This window comes from Quercus suber, unplaced genomic scaffold, assembly GCF_002906115.3.
Source record: "Quercus suber isolate HL8 unplaced genomic scaffold, Cork oak 2.0 scaffold_1018, whole genome shotgun sequence".
In the NCBI taxonomy this organism is placed as follows: domain Eukaryota; kingdom Viridiplantae; phylum Streptophyta; class Magnoliopsida; order Fagales; family Fagaceae; genus Quercus; species Quercus suber.
In genome coordinates, this window is record NW_027070429.1 from 65,085 (window position 1) to 88,544 (window position 23,460).

At 33.9% G+C, this 23,460-nt stretch overlaps 1 protein-coding gene across 1 annotated transcript; it reads left to right on the plus strand.

Annotated features, from left to right (window-relative positions):
• Window positions 1-3,613: 3,613 nt before the first annotated feature.
• On the plus strand, window positions 3,614-15,266 carry LOC111989519 (aspartyl protease family protein 1). The gene is made up of 10 exons (XM_065768899.1): window positions 3,614-3,975; window positions 4,093-4,234; window positions 8,213-8,451; window positions 9,252-9,476; window positions 9,596-9,731; window positions 9,824-9,897; window positions 9,982-10,084; window positions 10,167-10,224; window positions 14,986-15,057; window positions 15,160-15,266. The coding sequence occupies exons 1-10, from the start codon at window positions 3,641-3,643 to the stop codon at window positions 15,264-15,266; spliced, it is 1,491 nt and encodes a 496-aa protein (XP_065624971.1). The 5' UTR covers window positions 3,614-3,640.
• The last annotated feature ends 8,194 nt before the right edge of the window (window positions 15,267-23,460 follow it).

A 23,460-nucleotide genomic window follows, 5' to 3' on the forward strand; every position in this document is an offset into this window, starting at 1 on the left:
GATGGGTTCAAGTTACACCTGGTGTAACTCTATAAGAGTTACACCATTTTTAAGCCGTAGATTCTTAAAAGATCGAACGGTTAAAAACAAAACACTGTTATCCATTATTATATCATTTAATATTTACCAAATTAATAGTATACTCATTATCTCTCTCCTTATTAAATGCTTTTTGTGTCTCATTTTCTCTCTCCTTATTAATTTTTTCAATTTTCATTGTAGTTCCTTTTTCTANCCATGATAGTTGATTTCTATTCCAAGCTCTTCTCTTCTTCAAACCCAAGTGGTTGGGAATCGGTGGTTCAACACACTAAGAGATTGGTGAGTGCAGATATGAATGCTGGCCTTATTGAAGAATTCACGAGAATGGAAGTTGAAACAGCCTTAAAGCAGATGGCGCCTTTAAAAGCGCCTGGCCCCGATGGTATGCCACCTATCTTCTTCCAACATTATTGGGATAGTATTGGTGATGACATTGTTAAAGCTGTTTTATTTTGTTTAAGCTCTAATGAAGTATTGCCGGGTTTGAATCATACTTTCATTACACTCATTCCCAAAGTAAAGAGCCCGGAATTTATTTCTGAATTTCGTCCTATTGCTCTATGTAATGTCCTTTATAAACTTGTTTCTAAAGTGTTGGCTAACAGATTAAAAAGAGTCTTGCCTCAGATTATCTCAGAATCCCAAAGCGCTTTCCAATCGGATAAAGCTATTTCGGATAATATCCTGGTGGCTTTTGAAACTCTTCACCATATGAAGATGAAGAAGGTGGGCAAAGTGGGACATGTGGCTCTGAAATTAGACATGAGCAAGGCATATGACAGACTGGAGTGGGAGTTCTTGGAGAAGATCATGGAAAAAATGGGTTTTCATCCCACATGGGTTAGATGGATTATGGAATGCATCAAATCGGTTACTTATTCTATCTTGTTGAATGGTGAACCCAAAGGCCACATCATTCCATCTAGAGGTATTCGTCAAGGGGATCCCTTATCTCCTTACCTCTTTTTATTAGTTTCGGAGGGGTTGAATGGGCTTATCCAACATGCGGTAGAGAGGGGTCAAATTGAGGGGTTTGCTCTTTGTCGCTCTGGTCCGAAGATTTCGCACTTATTCTTTGCAGATGACAGCCTCTTTTTTTGCCGAGCTCGGGTAGAGGATGTGCTAACCATTCAAGCTCTTTTGAGTCTCTATGAGAAGGCTTCTGGTCAAATGATAAACTCTGAAAAAACTACCCTTTTCTTTAGTAATAATGTCTCGGCTGCCTCCAAAGAATCTATTAAGAATCTGTTGGGTGTAGCTGAAATCAAGGAATACGAGAAGTACCTGGGTTTGCCAGCGGTTGTGGGAAGAAACAAGAAGGCAAGTCTGAATTATATCAAAGATAGGGTGTGGGGTAAACTCCAAGGATGGAAGGAGAAGCTTCTCTCCCAAGCAGGCAAAGAAGTGTTGTTGAAAGCAGTAGTACAAGCCATCCCCACATTTGCTATGAGTTGCTTTCGTCTTCCGGTGGGGCTTTGCCAAGACATTGAGATGCTTATCCGAAAATTTTGGTGGGGACAAAGGGGAGATAGAAGAAAAATTCATTGGAAGAAATGGGAGGTTTTGTGCAAGCCAAAATTAGAGGGAGGTTTGGGGTTTAAGGATCTTTGTAAGTTTAATGAAGCTATGTTAGCAAAACAAATATGGCGACTGACTCATGACACAGATTCCCTTTTCTATAAAGTGTTCAAAGCCAAATATTTTCCTCATGGTAATGTATTCGAAGCAAGATCAGCGACGGGTTCTTTTGCTTGGAAAAGCATTCTCCGTTCAAAAAATTTAATCGAAAGGAATGCCCGATGGAGGATTGGGGACGGTAAAAGTATTAGGGTATTCCAAGATGCTTGGTTACCAAACTTAAATGAGGGTAGAATCCTTTTCCACAAGGATGTACTTAACTCAGATGCCACAGTGGATATGCTCATTGACCCCCATTTGGGGTGGTGGAACCTGAATCTGCTTGACCAATGTTTTTTCCCCCCTGATGACAAAAGTATAATGTCGCTGCCCCTTTGTACTACTCCCCAGCGGGATTCCTTGGTTTGGCCAGCGGAAAAGTGTGGTCAGTTTTCTGTTAAGTCGGGTTACAAATGTCTTTGCGAAGATTCTCAAGCAAGTGACCCTGTTTCAGAATTTCCGGAGGTCCAGAGGAGTTTATGGAAGGGTATTTGGAAGCTAAATGTCCCAGGTAAGATAAAACACTTCCTCTGGAAGTCTTGCACCAATTCACTACCCACGAAGAACAACCTGTTGAAGAGAACCATTATTTCTGAGGATGTTTGTCATCTCTGCTCCACGCATCCGGAGGATGTCATGCATGCTTTGTGGGGATGTTCGAAGGTCTATCAGGTGTGGCAAAGGAGTTTTGGTTGGCTGGATCACAACCAAGTTGCAGAGGGTTCCTTCTCTGATCTGGTGCGCCTTGTTCAGACAAAACCAAAGATGTTTCCCCTGTTTGCAGTTACGGCTTGGGCTGTGTGGCACCACCGCAATAAATCTCGGCTTCAAGTTGTCTCCATTCCCCTTAATCGTCTTGCAACCTTTGCAGAAACCTATCTTCAGAACTATACAGCAGGTCACGGTCAGAGGCTGCCACCTGTTAGAAGCGTTACTGGTGCAGTCAAGTGGAAGCCGCCGAATGAGGATATGGTGAAGATAAATTTTGATGGTGCTCTGTTTGGGGAATCTGACTGTGCGGGGCTCGGTGTGGTGATTCGCAATTCAGAGGGCGTGGTTTTGGCTGCCCTCTCTGAAAAAATTGTGAAACCTCAAACAGCAGAAGTGGTTGAGATTTTGGCTGCTCGACGTGCGATGCTGTTTTCCATTGAGATGGGCTGCCACAATTCTGTCTTTGAGGGGGATTCCTCCTCGGTAATAAAGCTTGTACAAAATAGGTTGGTGTCTCATCCCCAGGGAGGACATATCTTAAGAGACATTGTGTCTCATTTAAACTCTTTTCAGAGTTGCCCTTTCTCTCACGTTGGTAGGCAAGGCAATGCGGTTGCGCATGCTTTAGCTCAGAGAGCTAGATTATCTTTTCCTTTAGAAGTTTGGAGGGAGTCTGTTCCTCCTGCCATTTCTTCTTTTGTATTGTCCGACCTTCGGGTCTAGTTTTTTTAATGATGAATTACCTTCTTTCTCAAAAAAAAAAAAGATTATATATTATCTTTGTTCTTCACATGCGTGCCAAATGTTGTGTTAAGCAAATGATATTTACTATTTAATCCATTAACTCACAGTTTGCATATTTTATCAAGAGATAGTTATTAATCTTCAATTATTTTGATATTTTAGAGTATGAACTATGAAGTAAGGCAAGGTAATATTCCAACGGTTGATTAACATACTTATTCAATAAAGTATCATGACATATAATTGCATTGAATTATACTAAATACCTCTCTCTCCCTCTCTCTCTTTTCTCTCACTCAACGACTATATCTATGCCATCTTCTTGGTTTTGTTCTGATGAGAACGTGTCAACTTTCTGTCCCTACATAAATTAAAGCTCTTCATAGTACTCGATCATTCATGCTTTAGCTTTATTAATAGACCAAACTAGTCTGGTTTTCTCTCTGAAAAGACTTCAAGCTAAGCAATGGCTTTGGCTTGGACCAGTACAACTTGTTCATATTCATTGACTTCCGGATCATACATACTACTGGTATTGTTACTACTGGGATTGAATTCCGGGATCTGTCACGGGTTGGGATCATTTGGATTCGACATTCACCACCGGTTCTCCGATCCGGTTATGCAAATTCTGGGTTTTGAGGGGCTTCCAGAGAAAAGGAGCGTAGAGTACTATGTTGCTATGACTCACCGAGACAGCATAATCCGGGGCCGTCACCTCGCCGCCAGTAACAACCAGTCACCGGCGCCGCTGACTTTCGCGAATGGAAACGACACCTTCTACCTCAACAATTTGGGAAGGTATATATGATCCTTAAGAGTCACTCCTTTTTCTTTTTTTTCCTTAATTGGAGTTCTTCCTGTTCCTTCTATATATACTCATTTTTTTGTTTCTTCAAAATGGTGTTGATATTTCAGTTTGTATTATGCTAATGTTTCTGTGGGGACACCAAGTGTATCATATTTGGTAGCATTAGACACAGGCAGTGATTTGTTCTGGCTACCATGCGATTGTAACAACAGTACTTGCGAAACCAGCTTCCAAGCATCATCTGGACGGGTATGTTATTGTAACAACAGGTATGCTAATGTTTCCTGTTCCTTTTATTTATTATCTATAACGATTTCTAATCTTTGAATCTCCTAAATAGGAGAATCAAATTAAGTTTAAAATCTCCACTTCCCCATATATTGTATTATGAAATTAAAAAAGGAAAAAAGAAAAAGAAAAAAGGTCTAAGGTATTGGCTTTAAATGGAACAGTTTGTTGAGATTTTTAATATTGTTATTAGGCTTCTAAGTTATAAGGTATTGGCTTTATTAAATCTGGTTAGAATTATTGGTAAAAATATAAGACATTAGTCGTTCTAAAATTAGAAAAGTCAATGAGAAGATTTAATCCATATGCAGTCGTAAAAGTCAAAAACCAATAACACAGTCCTTCTCTTCAACTTCTCTCCTCCAAGGTATAACAACCTAATTGTTTGACAAAGCCTAATCATCATATCTCGTCCTTTTCGTGTACCTAGGGGTGGCTTGACGCATTTAGGAGCTTAAGGCGAAAATTGATTATCTTGTTTTATATGCAAAATTATTACTAATTAACATGAATCATGTATAATTTTTTTCTTTTCTTAGAAATTTTATAGACACAAAAATTTTGACAAAATTTTTCACACTTATTCTTATTTTAGAAATTTTATAGATGCAAAAAATTTAACAAAACTTTTTACACTTGTTGATGTGGCTAATTGATATTGGTAAGTAAAAAAATGGTGTTAATGGTAGACCCAAATAAAAACTAGTAAAATTTTACTAACTCAACTCTTATTATTACTTTATTTTTTTAGAAATACAATATTAACAAATTTTCACAACAAATCTTAAGTTTCAAGTTGCTTCTTGTTTTGCACCCTAAAAAAAAAAGGTTCTTCTTGTTTTCTATTTAAAAACACCAGTATAATTATTTTTGTCATTAATAACAGGCTGTAACAATCTGTTATTTAGCATTTATTGTAAAAGTATTGTAAAACATATTGTGGACGTAGCATTTTTCTTTTCCATTTGTTAAAAAAATATTATCTTATTTATTAAAATTTAGGGGAATTTTTTTAACTCGGGACCTGAGGCAACCGCATCTATTGCTTCAACCATGCAGTTGGCCTTGCATGTACCTAGAATTGACCCGTTTCTTGCAGTCCTATAACACCATCAATTATAGAAAAGGGTAAATTTTCTATTTGATCCTTAACATTTTAGGCTATGTATCAATTTGGTCCTTAACCTTTTAAATGTATTAATTTAATCTATAACATTTTGGTGTTGTGTCAAAATAATCCAAACCGTTAATTAATGAATGAAAAATAATGATGTAACTAACCGTCAAAATACATAATTATTTTCATTTCACATGCACTATATCACGTACTACTGTGTCAACATAGGAAAAATTTCTCATACGCTAGGCACATGAGATTTGCCTCTCATAGGCAGGTGGGCCTCACAGGCCCGACATGTGTGGGGTCCACCTACTTGTGAGAGGCTGGTCTCATGTGCCTGGTGCATGAGATACCAGCTTGTCAACATAAACTATAGCAATATTTTTAAAAAATTACACATCAAATATAGTTGAAAAATTCATCAAAACATTTTTTAAAATTAAATATGATAAAAAGAAACTAGTATGGTGCCGCCCCTCTCTCTCTCTTCTCTCTCCGCTCATATTTGATGACGACCACCCACCCATGTCCATGTCGATCTCCATACCTCTTGAGTCTTCCAAGCCTGACAAAGATCTTTGCCGTTAAAGCAAGCCAATCTCTTTTCAGTTGGTGCATTCCACAACTATTTCTTCTTGAAATTCAATAGTGGGTTGAGTTCTATGGCAGTTTGAAGCGAATCAAACTCGACCATGTAAAATACCATTTCTTGAGAATATGACTAAGATTGGATTTGGTGGCTAGGGAGTGGCCAAGATGGACCTTGAAAAGAAACTTTAACTATATATATATATATATATAAGAAAATTAAAATAAATAAATAAAAACTCCCTTTTTTGTTCTTCATCCAAGTCTTCATTGTTATTGTTGATCTTTTTTTATTTATTTATTTATTTATTTATTTATTTATTTTTTAATTTTAAGATTGGAAACTCTAAATGGGATAAAGATTGGATTTCTTTTTATAGTTACCCATTTGAATTTAAGAAATTGATGGACGATTCATTATCCAAAAGTGTAATTTTAATTTTGCATAAAATGCAAAATTCATTTTCTAAATTTCACTATTTTTCATTTCAGTTCCTATAAGTTTAAGTTTTGTCATTTCAATCTTTTAAGTTTTGTTCCTTTCCAAATAAGTCCTCTGTTAAGGTGTCATTAGTTTCTGCCGTCAACTTTTATTTATTTATTATTTCTTAATTCTAGAGAAAACATGTTGTGGGGCTTGCTATTTAAAAAGATATAGGAATCCTCAGAAGTGGGCTCAAGGCCCAACAGCCCAATCCGAGGACGCTTAGTTATCCGAGGATAGTGTAAAAAAATTATTATTAAGGGGATAATATAGGAGAAATGGGTGGATATTGTATATAGCGGCATGACACACGTCCGAGGACACCAAAGTCCGAAGTGAACGTAACTTTCATTTTATTCAGGAGATTCCACAAAGTTGTATCTGAACTGGAAATTGAATATAAACCTAAGGAGGAGTCGGGGAAGGTAGCAAATATCTTCCAAGGCTATCACCTCCCCATTAAATGCTTTCCAGCTAACCCTCTGGCCGCAGTAATGTGGAAGTGATACCTGAACAGTAACTAAGCAGCTTTATGGCCACTGAGCAAAGGTTCCGGTAGGTGCTGGATGGAACAGAAAGGAGTTCCCAAAATAAGAACTACATGTGTACGATGGAAATGGAGAAAGGAACGTAGTATATAACATGGAAACGGATGACACCAAAAGAAAAAAGAGAGAGGAAGGAAGGAGAAAGGAAGAACAGATATTCCATGCATAAGAGAGGCTCACTAAAACCTAGCCGAGGAGAATTTTTCTCATACAATCAGCCTTACATATCCTTTATTAATTAGCGAATATAACCTTTCCTGTCGAACAGTACTAGTTCTTGTACCTATGCTCTAAAAATTTATTGTTTGGGCTTATTGGGCTGAAAACCCATGCATACTCTGGGTCCAATCTAAGTTGAGTCCCTACACATGTATTAAAAAAAAAAAAAAACAGAATGAGAAATGTAATTTTAATTTTTAATGACCTTTGTCCTAACAGAAGAAGCTGCTTGCATTTCTGAGATTATATTTGAGAGTTTTTGTAAAGTTTTCTTGTTCTTTTGATTAATGAAATTTAGTTATGGCTTCTCAATAAAAGAACTAAAAAAAGGAGTCTTTGTGTGTTAGATTTTGATCATCACGTGCTGAGTAATATAATTTGTTTGTTTGTTTGTTTGTTTTGTTTTTTTTTTGGGTCTAATTTTAATGTTATATGACATGGCAGTATATGTGTTAGTTGACTTGGCAAAAAAAATCATATTCTATTTGAGGTGTTAACCATATTAACATTTTTAATCCAAAACTTAATTGTAGGGACCAAATTAACACGGCACTGAAAATGTTTGGGACCAAATTGATATAATTGAAAAGTTAGGAATCAAATTGACATATGATGTAAAGGATAGGGACCAGTTTTCTAGTTTAACCTAAATTAAATTAGATTCTTTCCTAATTAATATGGGGAATAGGTTATTTACTGAAACAATAACTTCCCACTAGAATTTCATTACCCAGTTAAACTAATACATTTTTTAATTCAATCAACTGGTAAAATTTCTAATGGTTGAATAAGAAATTTAGAATTTAGTCCCCGTTTACGCCAAAAACCAATTGGTATCTTGGTCTGATGAAAAGAGCTATTATCAGGAGCAGACACCATATGTTGAAACTCTCTCAACAAAATTTTTACCAAAATCAAAATTTCAATTATTCATTTTAATATCAAAATGCAACAACAATTAATCTTTTTGCCAATGCAAGCAGGTAGTAAACTTCAACATCTACAGTCCTAATGCATCATCAACAAGCAAAAAGGTTTTCTGCAATAGCAGTAACTTATGCGATCCAAATCAGTGTCCTTCAACTAATAGTGACTGTGCATATACATATCCATATCTTTCAAACAACACGTCAACATCTGGGATCTTGGTACAGGATGTTTTGCACTTAATTACAGATAATGATCAATCAAAAGCTGTTAACGCTCCAATCACTTTTGGGTAGGTTATTTTTTATTGCTTACCTAGCTACCAAAACCTTTGGAAGAAATATTGTTTTAAGTGAACATCATACTAATTATATATCGTAAGCAATATCATTTAAAAAAAAAAAAAGATATTAAATAATTGTTAGTTAAAATGACAAAATTATGGAACAGGTAATATTTCGGTTTGGCGCCTTTTCTCTTCAAATAGGTCTAATCATTGGTGAGGGGATTATCAAAGTGTTTTATTGCCTCAGGCTTACTGAAACATCTTAAGAAGGTATTTGGTTCGCCGTGATGTGCCTTTGATGTAAGACACATTACTTTGACATCACATTAAGGTGTTTGGTTCATTTAATTTTTTTTAACATTACTGTAATCTAAAATTACAAAATATATCTTATCACCTTCTTAATTAAATAGAGGTGATCTTACATTACTTATACTTATGGCACACACCTTAATGTAACATTAAGGTAATGTGCATCACATTAATAACATATCATGGGCATGTTACGGCGAATCAAAGGCCCCTAAGGGAGGCAGGTTGTGCTTGGGATTATCATGATTTCAAACACCTTTAGAGGGCTGGTGATATTACTAGAAAAAAAAAATTAATGTCTTTAGTATGGTCATTAAAAAAAATCATCATTAGTGGGCCAACATTACTTTTTCTTTGATAATTTGATAATTAGGGCTGAGGGGATCTAATCATTGAAGTTGCTTCTTGTTAATACCTCCTGGTCAGATCATTTCAGCAAATTCTCATTAATTTGTGTGTGACCCTTGTGATCTAACCCTTTCAGTTTGTTTCAGTTGTGGTAAAAATGAGACTGGTATTTTATTGAATGGAATTGCACCCAACGGTCTACTTGGGCTTGGTCTTGATGATATATCTGTTCCTAGCACCATAGCAAGAAAAGAGCTAGGTCCAAATTCTTTTTCCATGTGTTTTGGATCTGATGGGATTGGGAGAATAAATTTTGGAGATAATGGCACCTCGGAACAAAAAGAAACACCATTCATTGTCATGCCCTCATCGTAAGTTGTCACTTCTTAATATTGTAAATGCCAATGCAAGATTATTTAGCAAGAAGACTATCTTTGACTAGAACCTCATGCTACTTGCACTAATTTTGCCCTTGAAAACTTGTTACCAGTTCAACATATTTAATCGACATCACTCAAATAAATGTTGGAGTGACTGTTTCTAAGATGGAGTTCAATGCAATTTTTGACTCTGGTACATCGCTTACACACCTAACGGACCCAGTTTATACATTTATTTCTAAAACTGTAAGTAATTTAAATGACAACTTTTAGTTTTATATATCATTGGAACTTCATCTTGTGGCAAATGAATGTATGTGATTTATGTTACTTTGCAGTTCAATTCCCAGGTCACAGATAACCGACATTCATCCAATTCCCAGTTGCCCTTTGAATACTGTTATGACTTGAGGTATTTGGGGAAAACTTATTCTTATTTTGTATTGGTTTTCTCCTTTCAACTCTGATCCACTTATTAGTTCCACTTTATTTGTAGTGCAAATCAAACCGGACATGTGATCCCTATAATAAACCTGACAATGAAAGGTGGAGACCAATATTTTCTCACTAATTCAACAGAAATAATTTTCACTGCAGAGGTGTGTGGTCGCACAACTTATTAGCCCTTTAAGATCTTATTTCTACCTGTGTTATGCTGAAAGTTGATGTTGTGGTCTCCAGGGCGTATATGTCTATTGTCTAGCTCTTCTCAAAAGTACAGATATAAACATCATAGGACGTAAGTATATATTTATCAATGACTATCCTTATTATAAACCTGTTTGTCTCGATAAAAGTTTCATTTTTATGTTTATTTGCCATTTTGAAATTTTGACTTTGCGCATTCATTCCTTTATAAGGAGACTATAAGGTACTGAGAAAACAATTAAAGTTGATAAAGTGCAATTAAGTATTTGGATTTTATTTTTCTTTTTTGGGAGAACAACATTACATAATTTCACAATTATTTTTAGAAAGTTTCACAATCTGCGTTCGCTCCTTATAATAACTCTTTATCATTAGATCAAAACATCAATTAGTTTTTGGTGTAGGCGAGAATTGAACTCCAAATCTTTTATTCAACCATCAAAGATTTTACTTTTTAAACTAACTAGAACCCACACATAATTTCACAATTAAAGTTGATAAAAAGCAATAAAGTATTTGAATTTTATTTTTCATTTTTGGGAGAACAATATTACATAATTTCTAGATTGATGAATGTGATTTCTAAGGGTGGGTAAATTGCAACTTTTTGGTGAATATGTGAGATCTACAAATTTCAATCATCTTATGTCCAATTAAAATTAAAATTAATTTCTAAATCATTACTATATTAACCCTTCTAGTTAAGTTATCTCAACCCTGTTAAACCAACATTTCCACAATATGGTTAAAAAACATTATGCCAAGAATCCTATTTGTCACGACTCAAATCTATGGAACATGAATTTAGATGCACGATTAACTTGCTAATCTTACATAACTCAAAAAAACATAAATATCCAAAATAAATTAGAACTCCAAAGAAACAATACTCTAAAAAAAAAAAACCTCTTACATAAATCTAAACTCCACAAATGGGAAAAATCTCCACTATATAAAACATGAATTACAAAATAAAGGTAACTAAAATTTTATAAGTTTTCAAGTAAAACTGAAGCCGCCTACAACTTCCACGCTCTATCTTGCCCCTTACAAAGCAATCCAAAGGTTCTATATATATTCCCAACTACATTTTAATCTAAAAACAGTAATTGATGGGGTGAGCCACACATCCAGTAAGTAATTATATAGAATACACAACAAGATAGAGTCAAGCAAAACATGAGTATTTTGATTTTTCACAAACTCATTCAAAGGTATCAAAAATAATTATTTCAAAACATATAATGAACCACTTAATACATATGTAATCACATCTTAAAATCATTAGAAAACACATACATATAATTGATCAGAGCACATTGTCACATATACACATCACATATTCTCACATATAATCCTATGAGCGAATACCAACATCTAACCCTTGCTGGTGAGGGATTAACACATATTCTCACATACAATCATGTGAGCGGATTTACACATATATCTGATCAATTCTAAAAACAATCATTTTAAGTCACATATCACAAAACAAAATATATTCAAAATAGAAAAATTTTCTTAATATTAACAATTATTCCAGATATAGAGACATATCAAATATCACAATATTGAATTGAAACTGAATCAAAGGATGCTTGACTCTTTTAGGGAATGAATAAGAACTGAAGAGTTTATATAAATATTTTTACAATTCTTGAGTAAGTTTGAAAACCCAATTTGCTAAAAGAAACGTCTTAAATACCATTTGAAAAATAAGAACATGACTTTAAAATCACTTGGTTTTAAACAAACTTAAAGAACAAAAACCTTTATAGAAAACTTACTTTGAAACTCAATTATTTTCTAAAAATAGTTTAGTTTAGAAATCATCTTTTAAATCAGATTTAGATGTTCAAAACTTTATTTAAGATCCAAAGTTTCTCTTTAAAACATTGTTTAAAAGTTGAATTTTCTCTTTCAATGACAAAATAAAAAAAAAGAAAAAAAAGAAAAATGAAAAGAGCTTTTGATCAACTTTAGAAAACGTAAGCTTAAAAACATAACTTTTGAAAACTTTGGATTTCTAAGAACCTAAAGAACAAAACTTGTGCATATTATGCATAATCACTTACAACACTTGAATCACTGTGAAAGTCTAGCTGAAACAACCTCCAAAAAGACCCAAAACACTCATAAATAGGACCTATAATCAATCATGGAAATATACTTAATATCCTCTACAAAATATAAAGCTTATAAAGCTATACAAATGGACTCACTAGGATTATACTTTGCTGAACTAATAACACTTTTAACACTAAATTAAAGTTTCTCTAACCAATGATATTCTAACCAAAGGAAACGTTAATCCAAACTAATATATATAATCAAAGAAAATGAGGTAGATCTAATAGGACATAATATATACATATCCGAAAGGAAATTTGATGGCAAAAATCACTGGTTCTAAGGATGCATAATGGGCAATGTGCAAGCTGAATGTTCAAATAGCGTATAAAACACTATAAACGTCTAATGTCAAACAATATATGTGCGGAAATACAAAATACACAGCAGAAATACAAAATACAATATATGTGCGGAAATACAAATCCCCAAATACAAAATTACCAATTCAAGCTTAATGTCAAACAATATATGTGCGGAAAATGAATATAAGCTAATAATAGAATTGATAAAAAATCTAAACCAATTAAAATCACATCCATAGCAGAAATTAAATGGCAAAGATTAAGGGAAGAGAGATGCAAACACAAGAACAACAGAATGATGTGTTATCAAAGAGGAAATTGAAACCCTCAGCGAAAAACCTCTCCGCTGCTCTCCAAGCGATCAATAATCCACTAGAAAATGTAGTTAGAATACATGACTAGCAATATACCCTCTAAGCCTAATCTACCCAGTGTACCTAAGTCCTTCAAGTTTCTTGCTCCAATGAGGTTATGCCGAACTTTTTTCTTTTCTAACTTACCAGATTCCGTTATAGCCCATAGCATCAACCAATAACTATTAGTTCCTTACTAACTGCTTCCCAAAGCACCAAAAAACCTTCTCATAAATGTGTGTATGGTGAGAAACGGATTTAGCCAAGAACCTCTCAAGGATGTAACAATAGAGAGGGTGAGAGTAGAGGAATTTGAAGAGTCTCTATGTAAAGATTGTAGATGAGCCAATCTTGTTTTTCTCTAGAGTTTCTCTCTCAAAATTCTCTCTGGAAGCTCTCTACATTTCGTGGGTACAAGGGGTATTTATACTAGGGTGAGAAAGGAATGCGAAGAGTCAGTTTTTCCAAAACAGAGTTGGCTGGCGACTTGGCCTCGCGACTTAACTAAGCCGCGAGCTAATTGAATGGCCAGTCTGGACTTTTTGTCTTGTAGTGCAATAGCTGGCATGACGATTTAGCTTCTCTGCATGCTTTGCTCGTATGCATTATCTAGCGTTTTGCTAGTCACGAGCTACCTGCGAGATCCAGTTGCGAGTCCTTACTTCACTGCACATCCTTGAGCATTTCTTCACATTCTCTCACACGCTACTCTTATAAGATTCCCACCTAAATATAGGATTTCTAAGTGCTAAATTACAAGCAAATTGGCACAAAATAAAGCCAAAAATATGGTTGATTAAATTCAACCTTACACAAGCCATATACACAGAAGCCAATTATGTTTCCTTGCATTGGGTCAAATCTCATATTACTATTAGAGAAGCAGCAGCCGAAATACCCTAGACCTTAAATTAATATTCCCATTGAAAACATAAGGATGCAGGGCCACCTCTAGGATTTAAGGTTATAATCATGGAATCTATGTTCAAATGAAATCTATAGGCAATTCAATGAAATCGTGTACTCACTTTTAGGAATTAATCTAATATATATAATCCTCTATTAGACCCAAGGTCCTCAATTTCAATGGGTAATCAATATAAAATACAAAAGTACCATTAACTTAAGAGTATTACAATCGGATCTTTACATGAATAACGCTCATATATATAAACATCTTTGCATTGTAATTGATTAGTCAAATAGTAGACCTACCTGAATCCTATCATGTTGCCAAAATCGTAAATATATCTCAAGATTTATGAATAGTATAGAAATATTGAGATGGGGTTCTCACCTTGATTTTGTAGCCAAATCTTATGCCCCTAAACAATCTTTCCTCTTCAATTGTATGTGTTCTAACTTCTAAACTCCAAGGGAAAAACACACTTCCTAGCCTCCTTAGTGATAAACCCTGCTTATGAAAACCTTAATTTATCTTTTCCTCCACCTTATATTTTAACGCATTAGAGATGTGGGCTTGGTAGGGTAGTGGGCTGGAGTTTAAAACCCACTTAAGCTTATCTCTTTAGTTTCCAAGAAGCCCATCAAACAGCTTCCTCTTTTATTTATTTATTTATTATTTTAATTGCCTCACTAAATTGTATGCACTAAAACTTTAATTTTCTCACCTATTTGTAGCACCACAAAATTGTCTACTCCCATCTTATTGTGCACACACATATAGTACCTCAACTTTATATTAAAATGGACAAGTTACAGTGATAATCATAAAAACAAAATTGTGGTATTACACTATTAGCTGTCTCTAACTTAAAAATTATAAAGTTCATATAGTAAGACATTATCAATAGGAGGTTTAAACAATGGTTGGCTCCACTCTATGTTTTAAATAAGACTTTAACACGTGAAGAAGAAACTGCAAACATGGCATTCATTTAATCATTGCATCTTAGAACAAGCCAATGTTGTCAACTTCTATTTTGGGAAAACCAACGACTGGAATTTCATTGTCCCTTATATCATTTAGCCATTATGCGTCCTAACATGTATAAATTGAGAAATATCCACTTACAATATTATGGTTTTATCTATTTCATTCAGAAAACTTCATGACTGGTTATCACATAGTTTTTAATCGCGATAAGATGGTCTTGGGTTGGAAGCCATCTAATTGTGAGTTAGTTCAACTTTTTCTTTAGATTGAATTTCAATATGCGATTCAATTTTTTCTTCTATTGAATGTTATATGACCATAAAGAAACTTGGTGCCCACAGGTTACAATGATTCAAATGCCACAACACCATCTAATCATTCACTCAAATTGAAGGCTTTTACTTGCGCAGCCATGATGCTTTTTGTTTCATTCTTTGCCATTATTTGATTATCTTTTTATTTGGAAAGACTTTCTCGACCCTTTTATCATTATTTATATTGAATTTAAAAGTACAACTCAAAATAAATTGGAATTATTGCCATTGAATCGCATCGATAGCTTGCTAATTTTCTTGGTGTTTGAGTCTGTTTGGACTAAATGTTTGGAAAATCTAAAGTTTCAACAATCATTTTTATGTATAAATTTTTAAGTGTGTCAGTATATAGTATTGTTCAGTTTTGTTAATTGAGTGTGTTTTTGACATCAGCCTATTTATCTTTTTACTAATTACTTCTTGTTGAAAGTATGCTAAAACATACTTGTACTTGGAAAAAATTAGGTAGCATGGAATTTAGAAAAGGTTAGCAATTCGTATTCACATGTTGAGTTCATAACTATTTGACTACTAAGAAATAGGTTCCAATGGAGCACTGAGATATATTGATATATGCTGGTAGATGTTTGGCATGATAGATGACAGATTCACCATCAATTCGATTGGTTTGTGAGTTGATTAATGTCGAACATTTAGGGTGCACAAAATGAATCGTTGGTAGAGCATTTATTTTAGGATTAAGCACTTGAAGCAATAATTATGAATGATTGAGATTTAAAGTTAAAAAAAACAACCTTGAATTTCAAACATTGAATAAAAAAAGTATTAAAAAAAATTTCAAATTAAAAAGTCAGAATGATGAATAAAAAAAAAAATTGTGAGAGGGATGGGAAAAATTGCAACGGGTGCAATCCATAGGTTATTTGTCACAACCCAAACATGTACTTCAGAATTTAGAGCATGACCAACATGTTAATATTAAGTTTACCTTAATACTAGCACAAACCAACCTAAACTGAAGGTGCTTATCAAGAATTGTTTCTTGTATTCTAGCTTATTTCTTGCATAAAAACCACAATATACAAAAATGATGAAAACCTTGAAACTTCATTTTATTTGAACTTTGAAAGATTACCACTTGGTTGAAACGTCAGCTATTCCTGTAAATAATATATAGCTAAACTTTTAGCAAAACTCTTATTACAAATCTAACCCTAAAGACATACAATTAGGGTTCAAAACAAACTAAGGGTCTGAATTACATTTGTGCTCAAGAATTAAGTACATCTTGATTCCTCCTATACAACAAAAGAGCTAAACTACTATACAACAAAAAAACTATACATTCTAACAAACAAAAATCATAGAATCCTTGCCACCTCTAATACTCTCGCTACTTTCAAGAAGAACCTGTGCATTGAAATATAATAGGGTGAGTTGCGAAACCCAGTAAGGTTTTAAGCTTCATGAGCTTTTAATAAGAATGCATGTAAATGAAATATTTTATGGATATGCCAGCTTTGATAAAATAGCCTTCATACTATTCACGTCGTTCTTAAAATAACTTATGAACTTTCAAATAAAAATACTTCATTTTCCTTTCATATAATAATAAAAGGTCATAATAAGGAACTTAAATATAATTTAATAATTTTATCTTTGAATAGACTATAAAATACTTAATCATAAACTTATCATCAGACTTATAACACATTTAACATACCTTTCTTATCATCGTACTTTTCTTATAATTTCCAAATAACTTAATAGCTCATTTATAATACATATTAGTTAATCCAATTCTAAGTCTATCACAACTTTGGGAGGCTTTCAGCACAATGTGTTAGACATCCAACATTCCCCACAATGTTAGATAATCCTGGAATCATATCATAATACATATCTTCAACCATGGGGGCAGGTTGGCATCCTTCACAAGTTGGTCGTTACCAACAAGGGCGGGTACAGCAAAGCCAGTCTCACTTTTAATGGCCAATCAGAATCTCCATAGAAATATTAGTACTATAACCCTTACTAGCTGAGTTTAGAACATAACAATGGAATAACTGAAAACTATATTTTTCTGATAACTTTGCTTTTACATAAATGTTTCACAACAATAGCATATCCACTTCATTCTTAAATATTACGTTTGTGATATAAATAATAGTATCAATATACTAAAATTATCATGTATATAAGATTTACTTAAATTATGCTTATATGTAATATCTCTAATTAAAAGGTTTTAATGCATAATAGTTTTCTAAACAATTTTAATACTTACGAAACGAACATGTCACATATCTCTTACCTGAAAATAGAAGACATGAGAGTTGTACAAGAGAAGCTCAAGTGCCCATGTTCTCGTTCTCGTCACCTAAATGAAAGACCAAAACTTATTACTGACAAACTCTTCCTAAGTATTTAAATTTATACATTAATCATAACCTAACTCTCAAACTCAAGAAAATCTTAATTCCCATCACACAAGGTTCCTCAAAGTACATGATACATTCATCAAACACATTATATACCCAAACCATAGAGAAAACAAAGCAGAAAAATTCATCTATGATCTAGATAGACCAAAAGATAAGAATATTAAATTATAGCTCAAAAAATTTACTCTAATTTCAAAATTAAATCCACAAAGTTAGGTTTATCATATGCTGTTCACTGCTCCTTCAGCAGCATATGTCTCATTTGTAAAACACAAATCGGCTATCCATACACATCCAAACATCATGAAATTTTACAGTACCACTCCCCTAGATGTCTAGTATATACCATATAAATTTCAGAGTCAAAGAATAAAACCATGATTTATTAAAAATCATACAAGGCAGAATGCTCAAATCTGTCCTAACATAATTTCTTGCAACTCAAAAATTAAACCATTATTTTTATATTCATCCAAATGCTGTGAAACCACTTCCATAACAACCATGTGTGTCTTAGAATTTATAAAAACTACTCCTAGCATCCTAATTCATAGAAAATGATTTAATACAGATTTTCCTTGTTGTAGACATCAAATCTGTCACAATGACAGTTTCAGCATATGTTCTTACAAATTCATCAACTAATAGCAATTGACCTTCATTTCAATTGAGTATTTTTATACCTATACTATATATGTCAAAATACGTTAATAAACATCCAATAGACCATAATATCATCAATCTTTCAAATTACTAAAACAGAATCACAAGTTCAACTTCTAAAATCAAATTAGAGAATAAAGAAAGGAAAATAAACAAAACACTTATACTATCAAAATACACAAAATCAGATGAGGTTTAATTTACTTACCCACAAACTTTGAAGCTGAAACCTTAGTGTTAGGCTCTTAATTTCTTCTTAGAGAGAGATGTCTATGACTTTCGATGAGAGAGTGAGAGAGAGGTGCTGCCGTGTAAGAGAAAAGGAAGAAGAAAGAAAAAAGAACAAAGAAAAAGGAATAGAGAAAGAAGAAAAAGAGATGAACTTTCTGGTGCAGCCAAGAGAACATAAGGGAAATGGACTTTGTGGTGGGGCACGTGTAATTAGGGTGTCCACAAGAACCCGAAAACTGACCCACTTGTCCAAACTGCACAGGCCGACCCGAAAATCGGCTAACCCGAAAACCGGCCGACCCGACACCGGTGACGGTTAGAGACGGGTCTCCGCCACCAAAAACCAATTTAGGTAGGTCAGATGGTGGGTTTTCTTCATCAAAACCCAATATACCCGATCCGATCGACGAAACCCATGAAAGAAAGCCGGAGATACGTAGATCCATTCAGATTCATCAATATTCCGATGAAGGTTTGGTGTTTTAAGTTAGATTTGGCAAAGATCTAGGTTTTCTTCCTTAGATCCGACAATGAGATGAAGATTTTGCTTAGATCTACGCTTGATTCAGCGGTGAGATGAAGATTGTGCTTCGATTTTCACTTAGACCCAGTGATAGAGATGAATTTTTCGCTCAAATTTGAGCTTGATGTGATGGTTTTTGCTTCGATTTTTGCTTAGATCTAGTGATTTTCACTCAAATCTGGGCTTGATGTGGTGATTTTGAGCTTCGATCTGGCGAAGATCTGGTGCTTATGCTTCGATTTTTACTTAGATTCGGTGACAGAGATGAATTTTTCTCTCAAATATAAGCTTGATGTGATGTTTTTGCTTAGATCCAGTGATTTTCGCTTAAATCTGAGCTTGATGTGGTGATTTTGAGCTTTGATCCAACAAAATTCTAGTGATTGTAACTTAGTACTAGGCCAACCGACCCAACCGTTGTTCGCTAGAGTTCAATCCGACTCGACCCGAAGTCGTCTGTGGTCGGTGGTGGATCGTTCAGCCGTCCACCCAATGTAAGCAAGTCGGTTCTGGGTTGGGCACAAACCCGACCCGTGGACACCCCTATGTGTAATGCTAAGGGAAAAGGGTTGGTGAGTCAACCTTTAACTTTCAAAAATTTACTTCCCCCCCTTATAAGCTTATATTCTAGAAAGGCCCAAACAACAATATGACTTTACATATAAACCCTTACCTTTCTAAATTCCTTTCCATAACATTAAAAAGAGTATATATGTTTTATAATATCACAATATCAAAGTTTTATGCTCTTAAAGTAATTAAGATACTAACAAGCATATAAATCCATAAAATTAATTATACAATTAGGTTGGGGTGTTACAGTATTGCATCTGATCCAAATTCTTTATTTTATGGACCGAGACCAAATCAGCATGATTCACAGTGAAGTCTACTTACAAATTATGTGCTAGAGGAGATAACTTTGCAGCTGGAGAAGGAAATTCCAATAATATATAGATAGAATCGGGCAATGTCGAAAAGAATCTGGAACCTTAAAATTCCTAATATATCTAACACAAATGAAAGAAGATTTTTTTTCCAGTCTCTAACAATAGGAGAAATGGAGTCTTTGACTTGCAGCGAAATAATGGAATGGGCAATAATGGTGTCATGGTTCATTTAGACGGCAAGAAATTAATAAGTTGTATTATTAAGGATTCCAGTTGCATCAGTCTCAGATCCAATTTGCGCGGCTCTAACTAATATTCTTAATAGTTACCAGGAAGTCTACAAGGTTAGACTTTTGGCACAACTTGCAGTACAAGGAACCCAGTAAACAACTAGGGTTGAAGATTATGCTTTGTTTATCTTTGGATTAATTTTAATTATATATGTTGTTCAACTGGCACACATGCAATTTAAGATTTGCTGGCAAGTTTGTCATGATACAATTGTATACCCCTATTTAATTAAAGGTTTGGCTTATAACTAAAATCTTCTTTTGTTTTAATGAAGAATGGTTACATCACCCACTAACTAAATAAAATGTGGAAATTAAAACTCACTACCATTTGTTATCGTATATTTAAAACAAAATGAGACATTCAGTTAAAAAAATACTGGAGGTAAGTCAAACTCTTTAATTAACAAAGTTTTCTAACATTCAAAGTCAAAAATTAAGGAGAAAAAAAATTCATTGGTGGACCATTGATAGATATCAATTTCATAGTTTTAAAAGTCCATATATGATGAACAAAATACTTTGACTTTGTATGTGAAATCTATGTACACAAAATTTTGGCATTGTAAATGACTGGCTACATTCATTCGAATTTGATTTGTGTGGTCAATTAAATAAGACGACCTCCTACCTAATCTATACATGCATGCATACGAACAACCAGTAAGCAAATAGAGAAATCAAACTTTAAAAATTATATATAAAACTTAAGTTTGTGTATAAAATAGTAAATATATAATACCTGATTAACATAAAATTTGAAGTAGTCCAATTTTTAAAATGTTAATTCTATAAATTAAAAGTTATGAATTAGTATGATATTGGAATGGGTTGCATCAATTGTAATTTAATTCAAGTCAAAGCTAGTATAACTTTTTACCTACATAAATTTTTATATTATTTTAATATTTTGAGAATTCAACCTGGAATGGGTTCTATCGATGTAATTCAACAGTTGATTAAAATACTTATTCTATAAAAAAAAAATCATGAAATAACATTGCAATAATTATGATTATATATCCCGATTTTATTTTTCATATCCATAGTATCATTTATTTCGTGCCAAATTATTTTTTTGGCAAGGAATCTACTCTTTTGAAGAAACTTCCCACGTACAAGTGATTTAGATTTGTAAGGGTAAAATACTTGATCTTCATTAACAGCACTAGAAAATCCAATAAAAAGGGTATACATCATTTCAAGAGAATGATCTTTGTACGTCCAAATTCTACCAACTCTTATTGATAACGTCATTTTGTGAAAATTGTATTCAACATTCTCTGTTTTTATTCCACACGTCATTTTGTGAAGTACTCTAGCGTTCCAATAAACCTACATTTCAACGCAATGAGTAATCTGAGCTGGTCTTTGACATAAATATTACATAAATAATCTTACTCAATGGCAAGGCCACACCTCCTTCAACACTTTACATAGACCTGCCCATATTATCATTAAAAAATTATTATTGCTAGTCAAATATGTGGGAGAACAAGAATCCGAGAAAAGGGACAAATGGAAGAATGCCAATGTCAGAAAAACAGACCTCGAAAAGCACTGATAGTAAGTTCTCAAGAAAATATAAACAACTCACCACATATACAGGGAGACTATAATACCTAAGGATCCCTAGGTGACTATATAAGACAGAGAGCAAGAAAGTCAATATCGTACCGGAGGTTGTACCGGTTTGGCCAACGGTATGATATATTTCGGGTACCGGTCAATATCGGTGTACCGTTTCGGGTTTACCGCTATATATATAAAATTATATATATATATATATATTTTTTTTTTCCTGAATTTAAATCCTATCTCTTTAAGTATATTTAGGCCCAATTCATTATCATCTTTATCCTTCTACAATGGCCCAATCCATCACATATAAATCTAAATTATTTAATCATTATATAAATAAATAAATAAAAAACAATTGTAAAAGGTTCAAACAGTCAAAGATCCCACCAAACTCACGTGAATTCTGATAGAATTCAATGCCTTACAGCCTTACTTTAACTTTTACCACAACCACACGTTATTTTCAAAGAGAATAAACACAGCCACATGTTTTGAAAACACATTGAGAAGCCAAACGCTCAGAGACAAGAAGGCTGGTGTTAAGCGAAGAAGAGGAGAAGAAAGAAAAAAAAAGTAAGAACGAGAGATGCAAATGAACAGAATAAGGCCATGATGCAGCGGCAGTCTCCATCGAAACTTCGTCATTGTCTCAGTGTCATGAATCTACGGGTTTTTGCAGTGGTAGGCTCTGCCGGAACTTTCAGTCCGGTATCCATTTACCGGCCGAAACAGCCGGATTTCGCCGGTACGGCTGGTACTCTGCTGGTACGGCCGGTATTTTTTCCGGTACGAAACAAGGGAGGAATTTGTACCGGTTTACTGGCCGGTGTGATATATACCGGCTGTTCCAGCCGGTACGGTACAAAATTCACCACCTTGACAGAGAGGCCTCTGTGAAGAATGGATGAAACATCTGAAGAAAGAGAGAAATTGAGAACTGCCATTGTAACCCTAGAACAAATGTAATTTGTATCTCGAACCAATTCCGAGGAATATAATACAAAGCAATCTGAGATTAAAATTGATCAATTTTCCTATTTTATACTTATTCCTAAGTACTTACCCTTTCATTTCAAGCTAACTCATTTAAACAAAGGTAACAAAAGTTGATTGGCATCCCATCTCTATAAATTAATTGTGTGAGGTAAAAAGCAAGTTTGACTTATTTTTCCCCGCCACAAAATCAACTAAGTAATTTGTAGAGACTTTTTCACCCCTATTTCTAACTTAATTTATCATAATAATTAGGCAAGTTGAGAATTTCCCATTTCACAGTGAATTCGTGCCTCAATTGGATATTTAAAAGTAGGTGAAAGTTGATATTCAATTAGTCTTCGAGTAAACTAAGATTGTTGGTTCCCATAATCTAGCTTACGCGTTAAGTTTCTGACGGACTTTAATAATTGCTTGAGCAAGTTTAATTCTAGATCTTCAACATCTTCAAGCAACTCATTACGTGTACTTTTAGCTAAATTACATGCACATAATTCTAATATCATGGAATTTGTCAATACAAGTTACTATATGACCGCAAGAATCTAACATTGACATTTTTTATGTGACAGTGGATAATAAGAATGACAATTTGAATATATCAAACAGATGAGAACAATATTGGCAAGACATTGAAAAACTATATTTTAATTTGTTGAATATTCTTAAGGTGTGTAGGGCTTTGATAATACTTATTAAAATTTTGATGTTGTGTATTGATGGAGGCCATGATAAATGAAGACTCAATGCCA